Below are 20,286 nucleotides of genomic sequence, written 5' to 3'. Positions count from 1 at the left end.
CCTTGGTTTCCTTGTTTAATCTTGTAAACTGCTTGGATCGTTTTCTTTTTTAAAAACCACAACAACAATCAAGTAGTGTGTAAATTTTATGAAACAAACAAATACCATAGGTCAGTTGGTATATTTTAATGTAGACACATTCTGCCACAGCGGTTCCCAAACCTTCTCCTCCTAACGTCCTCTTGAAAACAGGAGCTTCCTGCAGCCAATCGCAAGCCGGGCTTTGGTTTCCGAACATTTTGGAAGCAGAACGGACTTCCAGAACGGATTCCAAGCTCCGACTGTATTTCAAACCCTTGGAAAACATAGAATCAGAGAGTCGGAAAGGAACCCTGAGCGTCATGTAGCCTGCAGGGCGATAGCTGATGGGAGGAGGAAATGGATGTGAGAACTTGGCAGCCCAAAAGGAAGGTGCTTGTTCTGGGTGCCGGCCAGCCATTTCTTTCAAAGCAGGGAGCAGAACCTCAGGTTACACACGCTTCAGGTTATAGACTCCACTAACCCAGAAATAGTGCTTCAGGTTAAGAACTTTGCTTCAGGATGAGAACAGAAATCGTGCTCCGGCGACGCAGCGGCAGCAGGAGGCCCCATTAGCTAAAGTGGTGCTTCAGGTTAAGAACAGTTTCAGGTTAAGAACGGACCTCCGGAACGAATTCAGTACTTAACCCGAGGTACCACTGTAATAGTATGAGCTAGATGACTGGCAGACCATTATACCAACCCCTCATTTGCTCAGGGCACAATCTTGTGACCATAGCATCCCTAGCCGATGGCTGTCCACCCTCTGCTCACATATCTCCCATGAAGAAGACCCCATCATCTCCTGAGGCAGGCTGCCCCAGTGCTGAATGGCTTGGGTGCAGGGAACCAGGCAGAGGGCCTTCTCGGTGGTGGCGCCCCTCCTGTGGAACGCCCTCCCATCAGATGTCAAAGAGAAAAACAACTACCTGACATTCAGAAGACATCTGAAGGCGGCCCTGCTTAGGGAAGTTTTTAATGTGTGACGTTTTAGTGTATTTTTGGTCTTTGTTGGAAGCCGCCCAGAGTGACTGGGGAAACCCAGCCAGATGGACGGGGTACAAATAATAAATTATTATTATTATTATTATTATTATTATTAGGTATTCCCCACCCCCAGTGCGTGTGTTTTCCCTTTCGTTTCCCACCAAGTAGACCTTGCAGTTCCTTCTGACACCTCCCCTCTGCTCCACTCGGGCTGTTAATCCTGTTGGTCCTTGCTTCCTGCATTTGGCATGAGAAGGGTTGATGGGAGAATCACAGAATCATAAGACTGTAGGGCTGGAAGGGACCGCGAGGGTCAGCCACACCAATGGATGAATGCAGGGGTGCGTCACCTTGGAAATACACATTTCAAGAGTGGAGAGGATTCCAGCGGCTCATATTGAGGGACCAGTCAGGCCAGTGTCATGGGTCTCAGAGAGCCTCACTCTTGGTCCCCCAACAATTGGCCACCTCAAAAACTGCAGATCCTCCTGCTGTGTTGGTAGAACCCAAGTGCTGAAATGTGTAGCCCGACAGCGCCCTCTGCTGTTGGCATCCAGTCATGAGCCTGGATGTGGTTACCAGAGTCCCCACTTTGAGACCTTTCCCCCGGAAATATTTGCAGGGTGTTTGTATGTGTGTTGTTGTCAAACGCAGCCCGGCGGCTCAAAACACAGGAAGAGCTGTTTCTTCACACTGTCCACAGATTGATTTGAAACAAGACCCATCCGGCTGCGGCCCAGAGGTCTTCCATGACACAATGGCGGCAGAGTGGGCTTGTGGGATTCCCACCCCAGGCCTTGGGTGTCCCATGGTGAGATGCTGGACTGGATGGGCCTGATCCAGCAACCAGGCTCTTCTTTCATTCTTACAAAGGTCTACCCAGCCGGCAAAAAGACCCTCTTTGCTAAGATGGAAGACCCTGAGCAAGAGAAGCCATGCCTCCTCCTGCCAACAGAAGTGACTTCCTGCCGACAGCATCCACTTCCTGTCGGGGAGTTGCCCATGGCTCTTCTTGCCAACTGAACTGACTTCCTGCTGACAGCATTCACTTCCTGTCAGGGAGTTGCCCATGCCTCTTCCTGCCAACTGAACCGACTTCCTGCTGACAGCATCCACTTCCTGTCGGGGAGTTGCCCATGCCTCTTCTTGCCAACTGAACTGACTTCCTGCTGACAGCATCAACTTCCTGTCAGGGAGTTGCCCCTGCCTCTTCTTGCCAACAGAAGTGACTTCCTGCTGACAGCATCCACTTCCTGTCGGGGAGTGGCCCATGCCTCTTCCTGCCAACTGAACCGACTTCCTGCCGACAGCATCCACTTCCTGTCGGGGAGTTGCCCATGCCTCTTCCTGCCAACTGAACCTACTTCCTGCCGACAGCAGTGACTTCCTGTCAGGGAGTTGCCCATGCCTCTTCCTGCCAACTGAACTGACTTCCTGCCGACAGCAGTGACTTCCTGTCGGGGAGTTGCCCATGCCTCTTCCTGCCAACTGAACTGACTTCCTGCCGACAGCAGTGACTTCCTGTCGGGGAGTTGCCCATGCCTCTTCCTGCCAACTGAACTGACTTCCCGCCGACAGCATCCACTTCCTGTTGGGGAGTTGCCCATGGCCCTTCCTGCCAACTGAACCGACTTCCTGCTGACAGCAGCGACTTCCTGTCAGTGAGTTTCCCGCCCACCGGCGCCCCCATCAGGGCAGCAGGCAATCCAGCGGGACGTCGCACTCCCCCAGCACCGCATCCCTCCGGAGGCCGGAGCCCTTGTTGAGCACCTTGAGCCTCAGGCTGCACCTGGACAGCTCCTCCGGGGAGACGCCCTCAAAGAAGAAGTCCTCGTTGAAGATGGGGTTGCGGCTCCTCTTGACGACGGCGCTGCGCTGCCTCAGGCCTTCCCCGGGCCGCAGCTGCAAGGAGACGCAGCAGCTGAAGTGCCGCGGGTCGCAGTGGGGAGGGTAGAAGGCCTCGGCGCACACTAGCCGGACGCGGAGGCGCCCCTGGGGCTGCAGGTACTCGCTGGACAGCCTCAGCCGCCCGCCTTTGCTCACCGTCAGCACCACCTCCTTGGTGAGCCGCTCGTGGCAACGGATCAGGTCCAGCGGGAAGAGCGGCAGTGGGGCAGGGGAGCCCCAGGGGGGATCCTTCTCCCGGCGAGGAAAGCTGGGGCTGGTGTCGGCAGAGCTGGTCTCCTCCGGGGACAGGGAGCTGGGCCGTGGGGCAGCGCCGAGGTCGCTGGAGCAGAAGGCGAATCTTCGGCGATGCCGGTAGGCCGGACAGAACGGAGGGCAGCTCAGAGGCCGCGGCAGCAGGGGAGAGCTGAAAGGAGACGTCTCGGTGGAGGAGGCCGTGTCGCTGTCAAACATCAAACCGGGCTGCAGGGAAGGTCTTGTCGGCGGGCCGGAGAACCGGGCCCCTTGCAACCGGCGCGGCAGGCGTCCGCCGTGGAAGAGGGACTCTCGGCGGCGAGTGTGCGGGCTCTCGGGCAGGTAGGGCAAGCCCGCGGGGCTGGCGAGGTGGGGCATGGAGGAGGTGCTGTAGAGGCGCCCCACGGCCTGGACCTCCCCCTCCTCCGGGCTCTCCACCTGGATGACGTGCTGCTCGGCCGACCGGGCCAGGATCCCTCGGCCGTCGGGGCTGTCGCTCCTGCATGAGAGCCGCTCCTGCAGGCTGGCCAAGTTGGGAGGGATGAAGAAGGTGGGGATCGTGTCCGGCGTGATCACGTTGGGGCAGGTGGGGCAGGGGCTGGGGGGCTTCCTTCTGGAGAACATCTCAGGGCAGGCAGAGGCCGAGCAAGGGGGGATTCACAGCAGGATGGAGGGCAGAGGTCCCGCGAGAGCACCAAGGATTCTCAGGGTGGTCTGGGAAGAAAGATGGAAAATGGTTAGCACCTGAGGGAGGAAGAGGCTATTTGCCACGGCCAAAGTCCCAGGGACACGTCCAATCTTTCTGCTACAGCTTTGGAGGGTGTCAAGGACACCCCCAAGCCAAAGAATTGCACATAGTATCGAAACAAACCCTTGTGTTGCAAAGAGAACATCAATAACATCTAGGTAACATGATGACCATATACACGTAATAGGCAATCTTTATAGAATTTCTTCAAATCATAAAAAGTTCAAAATGAAATCTTTAGTCTCAAAATCTCTGAAAATATTTAAATGAAGCAAGGTACCAAACTTTTTGTGAAGGACCCAGGTGGCGCTGTGGGCTAAACCACAGAGCCTAGGACTTGTCGATTGGAAGGTCGGCGGTTCGAATCCCCACGACTGGGTGAGCTCCCGTTGCTTGGTTCCTGCTCTTGCCAACCTAGCAGTTCGAAAGCACGTCAAAGTGCAAGTAGATAAATAGGCACCACTCCGGCAGGAAGGTAAATGGTGTTTCCGTGCGCTGCTCTGGTTCGCCAGAAGCGGCTTAGTCATGCTGGCCACATGACCCGGAAGCTGTACGCCGGCTCCCTCGGCCATTAAAGTGAGATGAGCGCCACAACCGCAGAGTCATCCGCAACTGGACCTAATGGTCAGGGGTTCCTTTACCTTTACCTTACCAAACTTTATACGGTGGAAAACAAGCTGTGAAGCTTTGTGTATTAATGAGTGATGTCCAACACTGAACAGTAATTCTTCAACAGCGTGGTGGGTGGATATAGAATGCTTTATAAACCCATCTTATTTCGAATGAGTGTATATAAATGAAAATATCAAATTCTGTGGAACAGTGCTCATGTAGTCACTGCTGAAATGTAGATTCCTTCACAGCTTGTTTTCCACTGTACAAAGTTCAGTGTTGGACATCATTGTTGAATACACAAAGCTTCACAGCTCGTTTTCCACCGTACAAAGTTTGGCACCTCACTTCATTTAAAGATTTTCAGAGACTTTGAGACTAAAGATATCATTTTGAATTTATGATTTGAAGGAATTCTATAAAGATTGCCTATTACATATATATGGTCATTGTGTTGCCTAGACATTGTTGAAAGAATTGCACATGGCAGATAGTTAACTCTTTGTGGTCAAAGGTGACCCTCTTTCGGCTCCAAATACCGCCCCCCCCCCACTAGCCTAGCATCTAGGCAGCTATTCCCAGGTCTATGGAGCAGTTGCAGAAAGAGGGGACCCCCTCCCCAGTTATATACCTTTCCCTCAATGCGCTATGCACAGACAGCCAGAGACTAGGCCTGCGTGGAAATGCCCTCTGCTCCTCCCTTTTCACCCCCTCCTGGTTCTGGGAGGCAGTGGTGCCGGAGAGGGTGGGAAAGTCCACTTGCCTGGCCTGCCTCTTCCTCCTCTTCCTCCAGCGCTCCACCCTCCAGCTCTGAAGCTCCCTCTATCTCCGACTCTTGCCTCCTGGCTGACACAGGTCCCCTCTCCCCAGTCTGGCTCCAGCCCCCCTCCCCCGGCACACATTCACCAGCATCCAGCCAGCCCCTGACAGAGGGTAAAGAAAAAAGCATGTTCAGGTCTCATGAGGACTAGAAACTCTTCTTTTCTTTCAGGTTGCCGAATTCAAAACCAGATGCTTCACAATTCCATGGGGTCCCCCCCCCCCAGAAGGATACCTGCCTTCCTCCACTACTATTTCCACCCCACACAGAGAATTTGGAGGATGCTTTCTCCTTGGGCGAAATATTTTATAGGGTTGTCACAAGGCTGAAAGGAGCTAAGGGTGTTGGAAGAAAACCCACCGGTGCAAAGTGGCTGATCCACTCACTAGGCACTGCTGCCTTTCAGCCCACCAATACACTCCCATAAATCCCTGTTTGTTTTCATAATTCCTCCTTTCCTCCACACGCAACCCCTTTTGATTCTCACATGCGCCACGAAATGTAAACTGTACTGAACAACCCCCTTCATCACCGCTCATAAGAACGTAAGTTTAGCTCTTCTGGATCTGGCCCATGGCCCATCCAGTCCAGCACCCCTTTCTCGCAGTGGCCATCTAGATGCCTGCGTGGGAAACCAGCAGTCAGGATTCGAACACAGGAGCGCTCTCCCCTCCTGCTGAGCCACTGTGGCACGCAGCCATTGATATCATTTTCCTTCACGGTTTCCCCCAGTCCCCTTTAAAGCCGTCCAAATGGGGTGGCCACTCCTGTGGGAGGGAGTTACACAGTCCCGTGAAGAAAGAATTTGTCCCATCCTCTTTCAAAGTCATTTGGCCACCTGAAAGCCTCTTTGCAAACTGGAGCAGTGCCCTTTCTATTCCCCATGACCCCGTGGTCTTTGCTTCCTTCGAAAGGGACGTGTGGGAGAGAGCGAGAGAGTCATTGCCTCTGGCAAAAGCCGAAAGGTGGCTGTAGCACCTCCTAACAGAGTCATTAAACCCGCTGCCTGTCGGAGCGTAGCTAAGTAGCTCTTTGCCACTGACGTCATTCTGCTCTCGTAGGCCCTCTGAAAAGTTTTCAAATGTCAGGAGGAGGAGGGAATTCGAAGCCGGAGCTCTCTCTGTACGGGGTGGAAAGCTGAGCAACGTATCTCCTTGTCGAGGCTGATCCTGGGATCTCCTGTGCTCAAAGCAACTGCTCTAACCCATGAGCTATGGCCCTTCCACAAAGATTCTAGTCCTCACTGTTTTAAACCAGGGCTTTCTCCTATGGAATAGGATGTCCCTATTATCATCAGAGAAATTTTAGAGGATATGATGTTCTTAAAGGTAAAGGGACCCCTGACCATTAGGTCCAGTCGCGGACAACTCTGGGGTTGTGGCACTCATCTCGCTTTATTGGCCAAGGGAGCCGGCATACAGCTTCCGGGTCATGTGGCCAGCAGGACTAAGCCGCTTCTGGCGAACCAAAGCAGCGCACGGAAACGCCGTTTACCTTCCCGCCAGAGCGGTACCTATTTATCTACTTGCACTTTGACGTGCTTTCGAACTGCTAGGTTGGCAGGAGCAGGGACCGAGCAACGGGAGCTCACCCCGTCGCGGGGATTCGAACCGCCGACCTTCTGATCGGCAAGTCCTAGGCTCTGTGGTTTAACCCACAGTCCTACCCATGTCCCCAGCGCCACTAGCCTGGTGTCTAATGAAGGCACCAGCAAGACCTCCCTGGGGAGAGCATTCCAAAAATGGGGAGCCACTGCAAAGAAGGCCCTGGGAGTTGGTGCCTATGGTGCCAGGCTAGGTGAGCCATTGGCCTTATCCGGCAGGCTCTTCTGACATTCTTACGATTACAGTCCTGTCGGCAGTCGCCAGCTGCACTCGCTATTAGATGGAATTATATGATATATGAAGAATCATGAAGTGGGAGTCCCAAATCCGGCTAGTTTGTTGTCTGGTCATTTATGTCGCCACACCACAAGAGGACGTGCCATGCAAAGCAGGAGAGCATCCTGACTGTCTTGGCAACAGGGACATATTTCCTCTCCCCTGCCCCACAGGCTAGTCCTGCAAACCTTTTCACGGCAATGCAAAAAGTGACCCAAAATAAAAGGCTTGTTTCTATGTGGGAGGGTAAGCTGCTCTCAAAAGGTGCACCTGAAATTCCAACTTGCACATTCCTAATTGTCCTCAAACACAGTGGCATGGCAGCTGTGGCCAATGGCATGCCTTGCGTCCTGTGGTCCCAGAAATTGGATGCCTCCGATCAGCCTGGTGAACGCCAAAAAGGGAAAAACATACATATGCTGTGATTTTTTCCTGCAGCAGCACAGATCTCGCCTCTCGTTTCCGTTTCCGGCAAATTCCTGCTCCATGTGCCCCCCAAGAAACACTCTTTGGGTGTTTCCACCTGAAATCTCCAAAAGCCACACGGTGCAATGGAATTTCCCATCGCTGCAGGCCGAGTGTAGAAAGTTCCTTGCGCGCCGTTGCCATCGCATAGACGTCTGTGCACGATGCACGACAGAATGCAAAATAGATAGAAGGTGAAAGATTTCAGGATCTGTAGAGCTGGCCACCTCTGGAGTTTCCTGGCACACACAGCCTTGCAAGGTACCAGCCTCAAGCAGTCAGCTTTCCTCCATCGTACATCACGCAACCTGTCTGCTAGGAAGAAAAAGTTATCCCCACCACGTCTTGACTTTTCTCCCCACTCTCTCTTTCCTGGGAAAACCTCTCCAGCTAACTTGCACCCCACAACCCAGCCCAACAGAGCCAATTACCTGCCATTGTTCCTTCATGTCCCCCTTTCTCCTTTCCTTGAATTCCCCCGTCTCGTTTCTTCGGATCTCTGGGTGACCAGCTGGCATCAGGCAAGCTTTCCGTCCCGCTGTTTATACCTTGGGCTTTCCGACGTCACTCTTTTGTGTGACTCACGGCGAGTTGCTCAGTTTCCCACTAGAGGGCTTTCGGGCCGGATAAACACAACCATTCATATTTTTTTCCTTTCCCAAACCCACTAGCGTGCTAAGAAACTCAAGAGTACATTTGAGGACGGTGCACAATTTGGAGGGAGGCGGAAACTCCAGCCCTTGATACAGAGTGTCCAGTTCTGTCGACATGACAGCTGATCTATTTTCTTGGGTTCTTTCTGGATTCAGTGCTGGGCTGAAATATTCTCCCTGCTCCCCGATTCTTTGGCAAGCCGCCTGCCTTGGTTTTGCTAGGTAGCTTAGCACAAAGGAATCATTCTTCCAAGCGGTGGCAAATGTTTGCAAATACTTTAGCGGCAAGTCCTTCCTGCCTCTTTGAAACGATGCGTTAAAGGGGAGTTTGTTTGGCACATAACAGCTCGAGCAACTCACTTCTCTGGTTTGGCGCATAACAGTGCGGCCTCATTTATCCAGTCGACATTCGGATAACTGGAGAGATAGGAACTGACAACTTTGTTGTTTAGTCGTGTCCGACTCTTCGTGACCCCCTGGACCAGAGCATGCCAGGCCCTCCTGTCTTCCACTGCCTCCCGCAGTTTGGTCAGACTCATGTTTGTAGCTTCAAGAACACTGTCCCACCATCTCGTCCTCTGTCCTCCCCTTCTCCTTGTGCCCTCCATCTTTCCCAACATCAGGGTCTTTTCCAGTGAGTCTTCTCTTCTCCTGAGGTGGCCAAAATCTTGGAGCCTCAGCTTCAAGATCTGTCCTTCCAGTGAGCACTCAGGGCTGATTTCCTTCAGAATGGAGAGGTTTGGTCTTCTTGCAGTCCATGGGACTCTCAAGAGTCTCCTCCACCACCAGAATTCAAAAAATTCAAAAACATCAATGGGCATCATGTTGCATTCCGCCTGTGTTATGTACTGAGATGACTAGGATCCAAAAGGCAGCAGTCTGATTGGTCCTAGAACAATAGGATTCAGAATGCAGCGGTCTGATTGGTCCTAGAACAATAGGATTCAGAATGCAGCAGCCTGATTGGGCCTAGAACAATAGGACCCAGAATGCAGCAGTCTGATTGGTCCTAGAACAATAGGATTCAGAATGCAGCAGTCTGATTGGTCCTAGAACAATAGGATTCAGAATGCAGCAGTCTGATTGGTCCTAGAACAATAGGGTCCAGAATGCAGCAGTCTAATTGGTCCACAGGAGCCACCCAATCCAGCTCCAGGTAGAAGTGAATCCGCAACATGATTGGCATACGGGTGAATCCCAGAATTAGCCAATCACGTGGGGCCCATTGTGTAAATAATGTATATAAAGCAGACATTCTGGGGGAACTTCAATTCCTCCTCACCACTATGAGCTGAATAAAGAGCATGAAATCTACTCTCGGCTCCGAGTATATTTCAGCCCGTGTTTGCCTCAAGCAACGGCGCTTCCCTTCCGCTGCAGAACTCCTCGATGAGAGATACAAACGAGGCCAAATGTGGGAAGATTCAGGAGAGACAAACAAACGGACTTCTTCACAAAGCTCATAGTTAAACAATGGAATTTGCTCCCACCAGAGGCAGCGATGGCCACCGAGTTGGATGGTATTGTTATAAGAATTCTATGGTTTCAAATACAAAATAAATATTCACAAATGTACGAGGCAAGCACATACACAAGTATATAAACCAGATGTACAGGAGAACAATCCTGAAGCCATTTTGTCTCTTTCAAATAGACCTCAAATATTTCTCTGCAAGGAGGAAGGAAATGGGAAAAGCTTTCAGATTGTCTTTTGGGCTTACACCTCCCTTTTCAAATGCAGTCTGGGAACTACAATTCCCACAGCCAGTGCTCTCTTTTCCCAGCCAGAGTGTGCTCTAGCGCAGTTCTGGCACCTCTCAGTTGGGCGCCATCGCGGGCCGCCACTCCCCCTGGGGTTTTACCTGCCAAGATCATTTTTCACCTGTGATCTCAGCCTTGATAAGCTGTTTAAGAGGGAAAGAAAACCCAGAAATGTAAAAGGTCGAGACAGAATTGGGCAATGTTTATTGAAACCTGGCATAGCGGAGCACGTTCTCCACAAGATCCAGAATGTTTACTTGAGAGGATATCGCGTATACCAAGTGACGAAAGCAACAGCTTTAATGTTAAAACTTGAGTTACAACTTGGCCATTTGACAGACTAGGGCAGGCTTCCTCAACCTTGGCCCTCCAGATGTTTTGAGACTTCAATTCCCTGAAAATGATGGGAGGGCGTTCCACAGGGCGGGTGCCACCACCAAGAAGGCCCACTGCCTGGTTCCCTGTAACTTGGCTTCTCGCAGTGAGGGAACCGCCAGAAGGCCCTCAGAGCTGGACCTCAGTGTCCGGGCTGACCGATGCGGGTGGAGACGCTCCTTCAGATATACTGGACCAAGGCCGTTTAGGGCTTTCAAGGTCAGCACCAACACTTTGAATTGTGCTCAGAAACGTACTGGGAGCCAATGTAGGTCTTTCAAGAAGTACCAAATCTGCGTCACCTTCATGCCCCGCCTAAATTACTGCCAACAAATTTTCCCATTCGGGGGCAAAGGTCCTGCTGGTGGGTGATCTAAATGAAAGGTTAGGGCCAGATGACTCCAGTTTCGCAACCAAATACAGGTACAAAATCAGGTTTCCTGAGATTTCTAGCCCAGAAGCCCGCCAGACCCCAAGGCTATCTAAGGACCAATATTCAAACTACGCCAGCGCCTGCCTTTTCAAATTTTCGAGGCAGCTAAGTTTACACATTCTAATTGGTGATATCCCTGGGGAATATACATTCCTGTCCATCCCAGCTTTTACTACGGAAGAGAGCGGTGCCCTTTTTTGAAGCTTGCAAGAAAAGGCCGTTGGAAGGTAGACTCGTCAACGTCATTCTTGGTCAGCGTCCAGTGAAAAGAAATACAGGTCAGATCCTGTCTCCTCACCAACAACTCCCCGCCCTCTGCGTTGGGAACAGCAAGACTTTTTCTTGGCAAAGGAGAGGTCGGCGTGGAAAAAACAAATAGAGCAGAGTTGTCTTTCGCCCTGCTAGGTGCTGAGGATATGTTTAGTCCCTTGTTGCCGTTTCGTAAGGGCACAATTACCATGACTGATCGGCTGCGATTTGTGAAATCCGCAACAAAACGTTGCAACGCGAAGTGTCCTGGTTAGGTTGACAGCCAGCCATAGCCTCAGGAAGGACACTCCGTTCTATTTCAGTTCCCACCTGGTTTTCCGTGCAGTCAGTCGGGCATTCTGTGGCCGCTGAGCATGCTCAGTCTTTTTCTGGTATGTTTGAGATCCCACCACCCACCAGCACAAAGTTTCTCCCGAGGAGTCTTTGTACTTCTGCAAACCTCTGTGGTCCCACTGTGGGCGGATCAACACAAAAGGGGAGGCGGGAACCAACACGATGAATAAGTCAGAAATCAAATCGTTATAACGAAAGGAAGAAAAAAAACCCACTATGCAAAGTTGCTTAGAATTTATTTTGCTCTCCAGTGCCACCTGGTGTTGCATGTTTATAATGCATTCAAAACACTGGCTTTTTGTTTTATTTTAACTAGAGTAGCTGAGTAGCTGAGTTTTCTAGTGCCTCTATATTGCTTGTGGTTAGTGCTTTCCGGGGCGCCTGCACCAATCAGAAGCTGTGTTTTGGTTTTTGAACATTTTGGAACTCAAATGGACATCTGGAACTGATTAAGTTTGGCCCTTTTGTTTTTGCTATTTATTTTGCGTTTGGTTTTTTTGAAGCTTTTTTGATTAATTTGTTTTTGTGACTGTGTGGAACCCAGTTCAGCTACTGACTGACTGACTGATTGATTGATTGTGTGACTGGAAAAGGAGACAAGCCCCCCCCCCCCATCCAAACAATGACTATCATCAGTGGAGGGATGAGAAAAAAACCATTTTCATTTTTATCATCTACAATACTGACTTTTTATTTTAGAGTGCAGTATATATATATTTTTAAATCTGGAACGGATTAATTTGTTTTGCATTACTTTCTATGGGAAAGCGCGCCTTGGTTTTGGAATGCTTTGGTTTTGGAACAGACTTCTGGAACGGATTAAGTTTGAGAACCAAGGTACCACTGTACTTGAATTTTTTTTTTACGAACAGATGTTTTCCTGCAAAGTGTGACCGTTTAATCTCTTTTCCATTCAAGAAAGAAAGAAAAACAAAACAGGTGATCTGTGACACATGAAACAGGAAAAGCATTCGCTGAAGCCAAGAAATGATGGGAAAAAACAAGAGAGAGGGAACTCTCTGTCTCCCTGAGAAATGATAAGCAAATAAAATCCCCCGCCCAGTCGCTTATTGAGAAGTTATCACAGGTTCTTCTGATAATGCACGAGGCTGTGTGCATTTCAAATGACAAATATTGGAGCATTTCTGGCTTGTTCATCCAGATAACTTCGCTTTATCTTTCCAAACACACACACACATATGGAATTTAAATTGCCCAGAATGCCCTACGGCGGTACTGCACCAAGGCATTGTGGGGGAAAATATGACAACTGGAACATGCCGCATTTGGCCCTCTGCACCTGAGCTTCCCTACCCCTGGTGTAACAATGAAACCTATGTCTGAGCAAACACCAGGAATGTTTTAAAGTTCCTATTGAATGTTAATTACAGGCACACCACATTCTACAGATGGGGAGCCACCGCTAAGAAGGCCCTGCCTGGGGAGGGGTCAACGCCAGGCAGACAGCCCCCCGCAGCAACAACACTAATAGGGGAGCCCCCTGCTAATCTTAGGGCCCGAGATGGTTGATATTGTGGAATCGTGTGGCAGTGAGATAAAGCGCAGGAAAGGAAGGGTAATCAAGAATGAGGCGAGTCTTGTTTTTGTGAGTAACGGGTTGGTTCTACAACACTTCAATTAAGGGGTTAGAATTAAAGTCCTTGGCCAGTTCATGCACTGTTTTCGGAATGGTTTCAGGAGATCGTGATTTGTGTGTGTTGCTGTGTATTTGAGCCTTTCGTCGTTTGCGGGAACGGATGTGAGTAACTTTGTATTGTGCACACCTGAGTTACTGTCCGATGCCCAGCTGGGCTAATTACACCCTTGACCCTTTGGGTAATGACATCTTAAAGGATCCGCTCATTAAATTTGGGCGGGACTCTTCCCGAAAAATTAGAACATCTCTCTCTCTCTCTCAGCATTTTTGCATAAAATAATGCATTATTGCATGTTACCAATATATGCCAAACCTAGACAGCATATTAAAAAGCAGAGACATCACCTTGCCAACAAAGGTCCATATAGTAAAAGCTATGGTTTTCCCAGTAGTGATGTATGGAAGTGAAAGCTGGACCATAAAGAAGGCTGATGGCCGAAGAATTGATGCTTTTGAATTCTGGTGCTGGAGGAGACTCTGGAGAGTCCCATGGACTGCAAGAAGATCAAACCTCTTCATCCTTAAGGAAATCAGCCCTGAGTGCTCACTGGAAGGACAGATCCTGAAGCTGAGGCTCCAAGACTTTGGCCACCTCATGAGAAGAGAAGACCCTGATGTTGGGAAAGATGGAGGGCACAAGGAGAAGGGGACGACAGAGGACGAGATGGTGGGACAGTGTTCTCGAAGCTATGAACATGAGTTTGACCAAACTGCAGGAGGCAGTGGAAGACAGAAGTGCCTGGCATGCTCTGGTCCAGGGGGTCACAAAGAGTCGGCCAAACAACAACAACCAACATATGCATCTCTATGCATGCTTTCCCTCGGTGCGTGCATTTTTGTACATATTACTCGGCAAGAGAAGCACCTTGCAAAATTCAGGGAAGCGTGAATCCCAAAGGATTAGGTGCATTTCCATTCACGTGATGTTTTCGGAAGTGTGGAATTGGCCGTGGGTTCGCCGAAAATGATTGCTAAGGAAAAGTGGTGGTGACGGCGATGGGAGGAGCAGGCCAAAGGTGGCTACACCTCTGAAGTTACACCTTTGGAGGAGACGGTGAAGCAGACAGGGCTGTGCTGCAGATGAGTCAGGCCGTCATCCAAGGAGGAGTTCGCCTTCCATTCCTACAATTAGGCGCCTTTTAAAAAGGGATCTCCAGCGTTCGAAAGCCTGCTCCCTCGAAGCCGGCAGATTGTTCCTGTTCCTGACCTGGGTGAGTTGAAATATTGCGGTATCTTGGGCAGGTCATAATATCTTGAGATAGGTCATAATATACTGTTTGAAGATTGGGAAAGACTGTGGAAAACTGATTTAAAATTTGCAGATTGTTCTTTACTGAAAGAAAACTATATGAAAATGATGTGTAGATGGTACATAACACCAGTACAGATAGCAAGAATGTATAAAACCGGCTCAAATGTATGCTGGAAATGTAAGGAAAAAGAAGGGACTTTTTATCATATGTGGTGGGATAGTATAGAAATAATTTTTTGGGGGAAATAGACATTGTTGAGCTAGATGGACCTATGGGTTTGACTCAGTACAGTGGTACCTCAGGTTACATATGCTTCAGGTTACATACGCTTCAGGTTACGGACTCCACTAACCCAGAAATAGTACCTCAGGTTAACTTTGCTTCAGGATGAGAACAGAAATCGTGCTCTGGCTGCACGGCAGCAGCAGGAGGCCCCATTAGCTAAAGTGGTACTTCAGGTTAAGAACAGTTTCAGGTTAAGAACGGACCTTTGGAATGAATTCAGTACTTAACCCGAGGTACCACTGTATATGGCAGTTTCCGATGTTCTGACTCTTCCCTCAGGGAGTAAAGAAGGAGATGCATGGATAGCAATCGTCTTCCTTTCTCTATCAAGTCCCAGCGCAACCTTCGGAAAGATGTCTAGCCTTCTGGACAACATCCGCGCCATCAAGGGGATCTTTTACAAGCACGCCCAACATCGCGGCGGGAAGGTCTCCCTGTGCCGGAGGGAGATGAAAAGGCTGATTCAGGAGGAGTTTGCTGAGGTCATTGAGGTGAGCTCGAACCACCATCAAAAACATACTGGTTGCAGTGGTGGCTGCAAGGCGAAAGGCAGGGAGCCAGACACAAGAGCCAGTGGCTGGTGGGGACAACTCATTCTAGGGCAGACTGGGGAGGAAGAGGTAACTGACAGGCTGTGCCAACCCCAGGACAGCTTGCGAACAAGAGGACAGGTAGGTGAGGGCTGGGTGAGGGCAGACCGAGGGTGGTGGGGCAGTAAGCTTGAAAGACTACATAGGCTCCCAGTATGTTTTTGAGCACAATTCAAAGTGTTGGTGCTGAGCTCGAAAGCCATAAATGGCCTTGGGTCCAGTATACCTGAAGGAGCGTCTCCACCCCCATCGTTCTACCCGGATGCTGAGGTCCAGCTCCGAGGGCCTTCTGGCGGTTCCCTCCCTGCGAGAAGCCAAGTTACAGGGGACCAGGCAGAGGGCCTTCTCAGTGGTGGCACCCGCCCTGAGGAACGCCCTTCCATCAGATGTCAAAGAGAAAAACAACTACCACCAGACTTTTAGACGACATCTGAAGGCAGCCCTGTTTAGGGAAGCTTTTAATGTTTAATAGGTTATTGTATTTTAATATTCTGTTGGAAGCTGCCCAGAGTGGCTGGGGAAACCCAGCCAGATGGGCAGGGTATATTATTATTATTATTATTATTATTATTATTATTATTATTAAGCTGCAGTTCCCAGAATTCCCTGGAATGAAGGATTGATTGTTAAACCACTCTGGGAATCGTAGCTCTGGGAGAGGAATGGGGGGGTTTCCAGAGAACTCTCAGCACCCATAACAAACTACAACTCCCAGGATCCTTTGGGAGAAGCCATGGCTGTCCTTAGTGGTAAATCATGCTTTAAATGTATGGGAGTGAATGTGGCCTTTGTCAAATTCAGCTGGCCATCTGGTTAGATTCCCACCCCACCCCCCAGATTGGAGACTGGGTGAGGGGCCAGCCACCACTTTCCTTTTCAGGTGGCGAAATCCCTGGGATCAGCCCCACAAATGCACATAAATATATGTTGTGCTCCACTGCCCATGTACAAACCGAGTCCTTACATAAATATTACTTATCACCAATAGCAATGCTTCGCAAGAACAAAGCTATGATTATAACACAAGGCAGGGTACCTCAGAATGGTGTGAATCAGGGTTTCCCAAACTTGGGTCTCCAGCTGGTTTTGGACTACACTTCCCACCACCCCTGACCACTGGTCCTGCTAGCTAGGGATGATGGGAATTGTAGTCCAAAAACAGCTGGAGACCCAAGTTTGCTGGGGGGGAAATGAAGGGAGGCATACAACTGAAGAATTTGGGTTCAGTTTGTAAATAAAGGAGATATTGGCGGATGACATGTGGTGGATTTATCCAACGGTCTAGCTCCCTTTCTCCCCCTCTTCCAGAACCCTTGTGACCCTCCGACCCTTGAGCTGATGTTCCAGCTGCTGGACATCAACGGGGATTGTTCGGTAGAGTTCAACGAATACCTGATTCTCATCTTCAGAACGGCCACGGCTTGCTGTTGTCGCCTGGAGTCCAGAGAATGCGGGAAAATCTGCCGAGAGCCGTGTGAACGGGAACTGCGGGGAGACAGAAGGGACTGTCACCAGCTGCGGGGCGGTGAAAGGAAATATGTCGGTGAGAGACGAGGTGAGCCTGAGGCCCGGACGGATGCGCGGAGCCACCAAGCGTGTGACCCGGAGTCGAGAGATGACCACAGAGCCCTTCCCTCCTGCAAGGCTCAGGAATGGGAAGATATTTGTGAGTGCCGGAAATGTGGATCCCAGCGACAGTCCGAGGTGACCCGTGACCTTGAGCCGCAAAAGGAGAAAGCCACACCTTGTCATCTGCTAGGAGAGGATGGCCAGGGACGGCAGCAATACTGTGACATGATAGACATGGAAGGAGAGAGTGAGAGGAGGAAGGTTCAGCTGATCACAGCTGAACTGAGGGACGAGAAGAGGAAGAGGGGTCACGGCCGCGAACAGCGTGTGAGCGAGGACGGCCAGCAAAAACCGCAGGGTTGTGAGCCGGAACTGCTGGGGGGTCAAAGAAGATGCTCTCCGGTACGGGGACAACTCCTGAGACGAGGGCGAGCGCAGTATTATGAACCTGAGCCCCTGGACAGAGATGCTGACCCAAGGAGGACTCGAGGACGCGAACCCACATGGAGAGAGGTTGCATCTTTGGAAGGAGACTCTGACCAGGAATGTGACGCCAGACCCAGGGAAGTCAAGAGGAGGAGGTCTCAGTCGTGCGGGCCAGAACTGAGGGAGAAGATTGAGAAGGATCAACAGTCCTGTGACTGTGAACCCCTGGGAAAGGAGGGTGATAGGAGAAGGCCTCAAGGACGCGGGGTGAGCCTGAGAAAGGATGCTCAGAAGCAGTGTTGTGATCCTGAGAGTCTGGAAAGGGATGTTCGGAAGAAGACGTCCCAAGCTTGCGCACCAGGGTTGTGTGAGGATAGTCAGCGGCATGGTGAGGTAGGAGGGTTAGAAAGAGGAGAGGAGATGAGGAGGTCTGTGCGACGTGAAGTCACTCGCAGAGAGGATATTCCAGGGAGGCAGGCATCTTATGAGACCGGAAGCCCGGAGAGCGATGATGATGATGATGAGAGGAGGAGGCCTCAGGTGTGCGAACCAGGATTGAGAGAGTGTAAGAAACAGCTGTGTGGTGAGCCCAGAGCCCTGGAAGGAGAACGTTGACAGGAGAAGGCTCCAGCCTGAGGTGGAGAGGAGGAGAGAAATTGCATAACGCAGAGTTATGGAGCCTCAGAATTTATCCAAAGACCTAAAGCAGCACATGCCTTTCCTCTGTCCCATACAATTGGTGACTCAAGACAGATTTGGCTGTAATATAGTCAGATGTCTGAGATAACTGATCAAGCTCTGCCCCAACACCGCTTGAGTTCTCTTGAGTGCCTAGATTTACAAAAAAATAATTATAGCTACCTTTCCGCTCTTGCTTCTGCATGAGACAATAAAAAGAGATGGCAAATCAGAATAGGTTTTTATGTCGTTTCTCTGTACAATTCCAGCATTTCCTTATTAGGAGAAAGGGAGCTCCTTTACTTATGAGTCAGATCACTTAAAGCAGGGGTGCCCAAACTTTTTCCAAAGAGGGCCAGATTTGCGGTTGGCTGTGGTGGTCTTTGTTTTCGTGTGTGAGTGGGGTGGGTGGGCGTTTTGGATCAGGTTAGCCATATTGATTTGTATGCCGTTGGTGGATTTTTGTCGTTGTCTTGTTGGGCTGTGTAAATGAATAACCACACCCTAGGCCAACCCCAACCTCTCTCACCACCAAAGGAACACAAGCGAATAGCAAAGAACCTGCACAAGCAACGCTGACACCAAACCCCACATATAGTAAGTGAAATAGAAACATCGCCACCCGACCCCCACACCCCCACCCATCTCCCCCCCTCCACCTCTTTCCCCCTCTTCTTCCTAATGTCTCAACAAATGAAAATGATTTGTTAAAGTGTTACATGGGGGGGGGGGACGAGAGAGAGACATTGCACACTTTTGTAAATCAACAAAATCTTTAATAAATAAAATAATAATTAAAACTTTTATTACAGGTCAGGGAAACAAAAAGAGGGCCAGATTTGATGAAGTGAACATACATGAGGGCCGACCAAAGTTGTTGACTTTTTTTTAGGATTGAGGTTCTTGAGGTTTTTTTTTTTAAGATGGAAGGAAATAAACTGCCACAGGGGCTGGATTAAACCGACCGGCAGGCCGGATTAGACCCCCCCCCTCAAGCGGACTTTGGACATGCCTGACTTAAAGGGTCTCAGTTTTGAGGGAGTTGTGTGTTAGTTTTTACCCGGATTGCTACCTGAGATTGCTCTGGTCGGAGATGGCAGGGGTGGGAGTGGAGCTTTTTGCATGCAAATTATGCGCTTAAAAAGAGGTTGAGGGACATATGAAACTTAGTATGCTAGAACAGCAGCAAGAATACTCATTGCAAAGTACTGGAAGACACAGGATCTACCCACTCTGGAAGAATGGCAGATGAAGGTGATGGACTATATGGGATTGACAGAAATGACTGGCAGAATCCGAGACCAGGGAGAAGAATCGGCGGAAGAAGATTGGAAGAAATTTAAAGACTATTTACAGAAATATTGCAAAATTAATGAATGTTAGAATGATGTTGGACAGAAATTAAGTGGTTTCCAGCTGTAATGCCTTAAGAGAATATGGGGAAAAAAGGTTTAGAAATAGGTTAAAACTTATTGATAAGGATTTGCTGAACTAACAATTTGAATTGGAATACAAAAAAGGGAGGTATGAGGAGGTGTGGGAAATAAGTTAATGAAAAATAGGTAATGGAAACTTTATGTGTTTTTAATTATTTTTATTTTTGTTATTTTTTTCTTTTTGATTTTTATTGTATTATTATTGAAAACTTTAATAAATATTCTTGGGGAGAAAAAAGACATATGAAACTTAGCCACCCCTCCATCAATCTGACTGCTTTCTTCTCTCATGTGGAACAGACCCTCTCTGGGGCCTTTCCAGTTCCTGGAATTCTAATAACTGGAGTTTAAATTTGGGATTCCAGATAAAAAGCATGGGCTCCACCTTTGCATTTTGGTGCTTTCCTGCTGAAGAGTCTTTCGGCTGTCACCCATGATAAAGCAAGATGTCCATTCAAGAGTTTTATGACCTGATTATTTGTTTATCTAGTACCTTTTATACACACGCATCTCAAGGTGTAGCACGATAAAAACAGCTTTAAAAAATTCAAAACACAAAAGAACTGCAGATATATTTAAAGCAAAAACACAAACTAGGCACTCATGACAGAACCCCTTCATCCATTCAGGGAAGACAATAAAGATTCAATTGACCAAGGCCTTTTGTTGATAAGCTAAGATGTTAATGCAATATTATCCACGATGCTTAAAGGTAAAGGTAAAGGTAAAGGTACCCCTGCCCGTACGGGCCAGTCTTGCCAGACTCTAGGGTTGTGCGCTCATCTCACTCTAGAGGCCGGGAGCCAGCGCTGTCCGGAGACACTTCCGGGTCACGTGGCCAGCGTGACATCGCTGCTCTGGCGAGCCAGAGCCGCACACGGAAACGCCGTTTACCTTC

At 49.5% G+C, this 20,286-nt stretch overlaps 1 protein-coding gene across 2 annotated transcripts; it reads right to left on the bottom strand.

Moving 5' to 3' along the window:
* Nucleotides 1-527: 527 nt before the first annotated feature.
* Nucleotides 528-8,426, bottom strand: C2CD4D (C2 calcium dependent domain containing 4D). 2 transcript variants are annotated; one of them, XM_081892666.1, is made up of 3 exons: nt 8,101-8,426; nt 2,684-3,858; nt 528-2,415 (listed from the first exon to the last, which is right to left on the bottom strand). In XM_081892666.1, exon 2 carries the CDS (start codon nt 3,766-3,768, stop codon nt 2,695-2,697), a length of 1,074 nt encoding a protein of 357 aa, XP_081748792.1. In that variant the 5' UTR covers nt 3,769-3,858; nt 8,101-8,426; the 3' UTR covers nt 528-2,415; nt 2,684-2,694. The 2 variants fall into 2 exon arrangements, with proteins under 2 accessions (XP_081748792.1, XP_081748791.1); XM_081892665.1 differs by having other exon boundaries at nt 528-3,858; nt 8,101-8,425.
* Between the last annotated feature and the right edge of the window lie 11,860 nt (nt 8,427-20,286).

Source organism: Podarcis melisellensis (genome assembly GCF_964234715.1).
Source record: "Podarcis melisellensis genome assembly, chromosome: 16".
Taxonomy (NCBI): domain Eukaryota; kingdom Metazoa; phylum Chordata; class Lepidosauria; order Squamata; family Lacertidae; genus Podarcis; species Podarcis melisellensis.
The sequence above is the reverse complement of the archived record's forward strand: the minus strand, read 5'-3'. Positions and strand labels throughout refer to the sequence as shown.

What these genes read in the sequence shown, in the direction of transcription:
- C2CD4D (XM_081892666.1), bottom strand. Translation starts at nt 3,768, where the DNA reads ATGTTCTCCAGAAGGAAGCCCCCCAGCCCCTGCCCCACCTGCCCCAAC.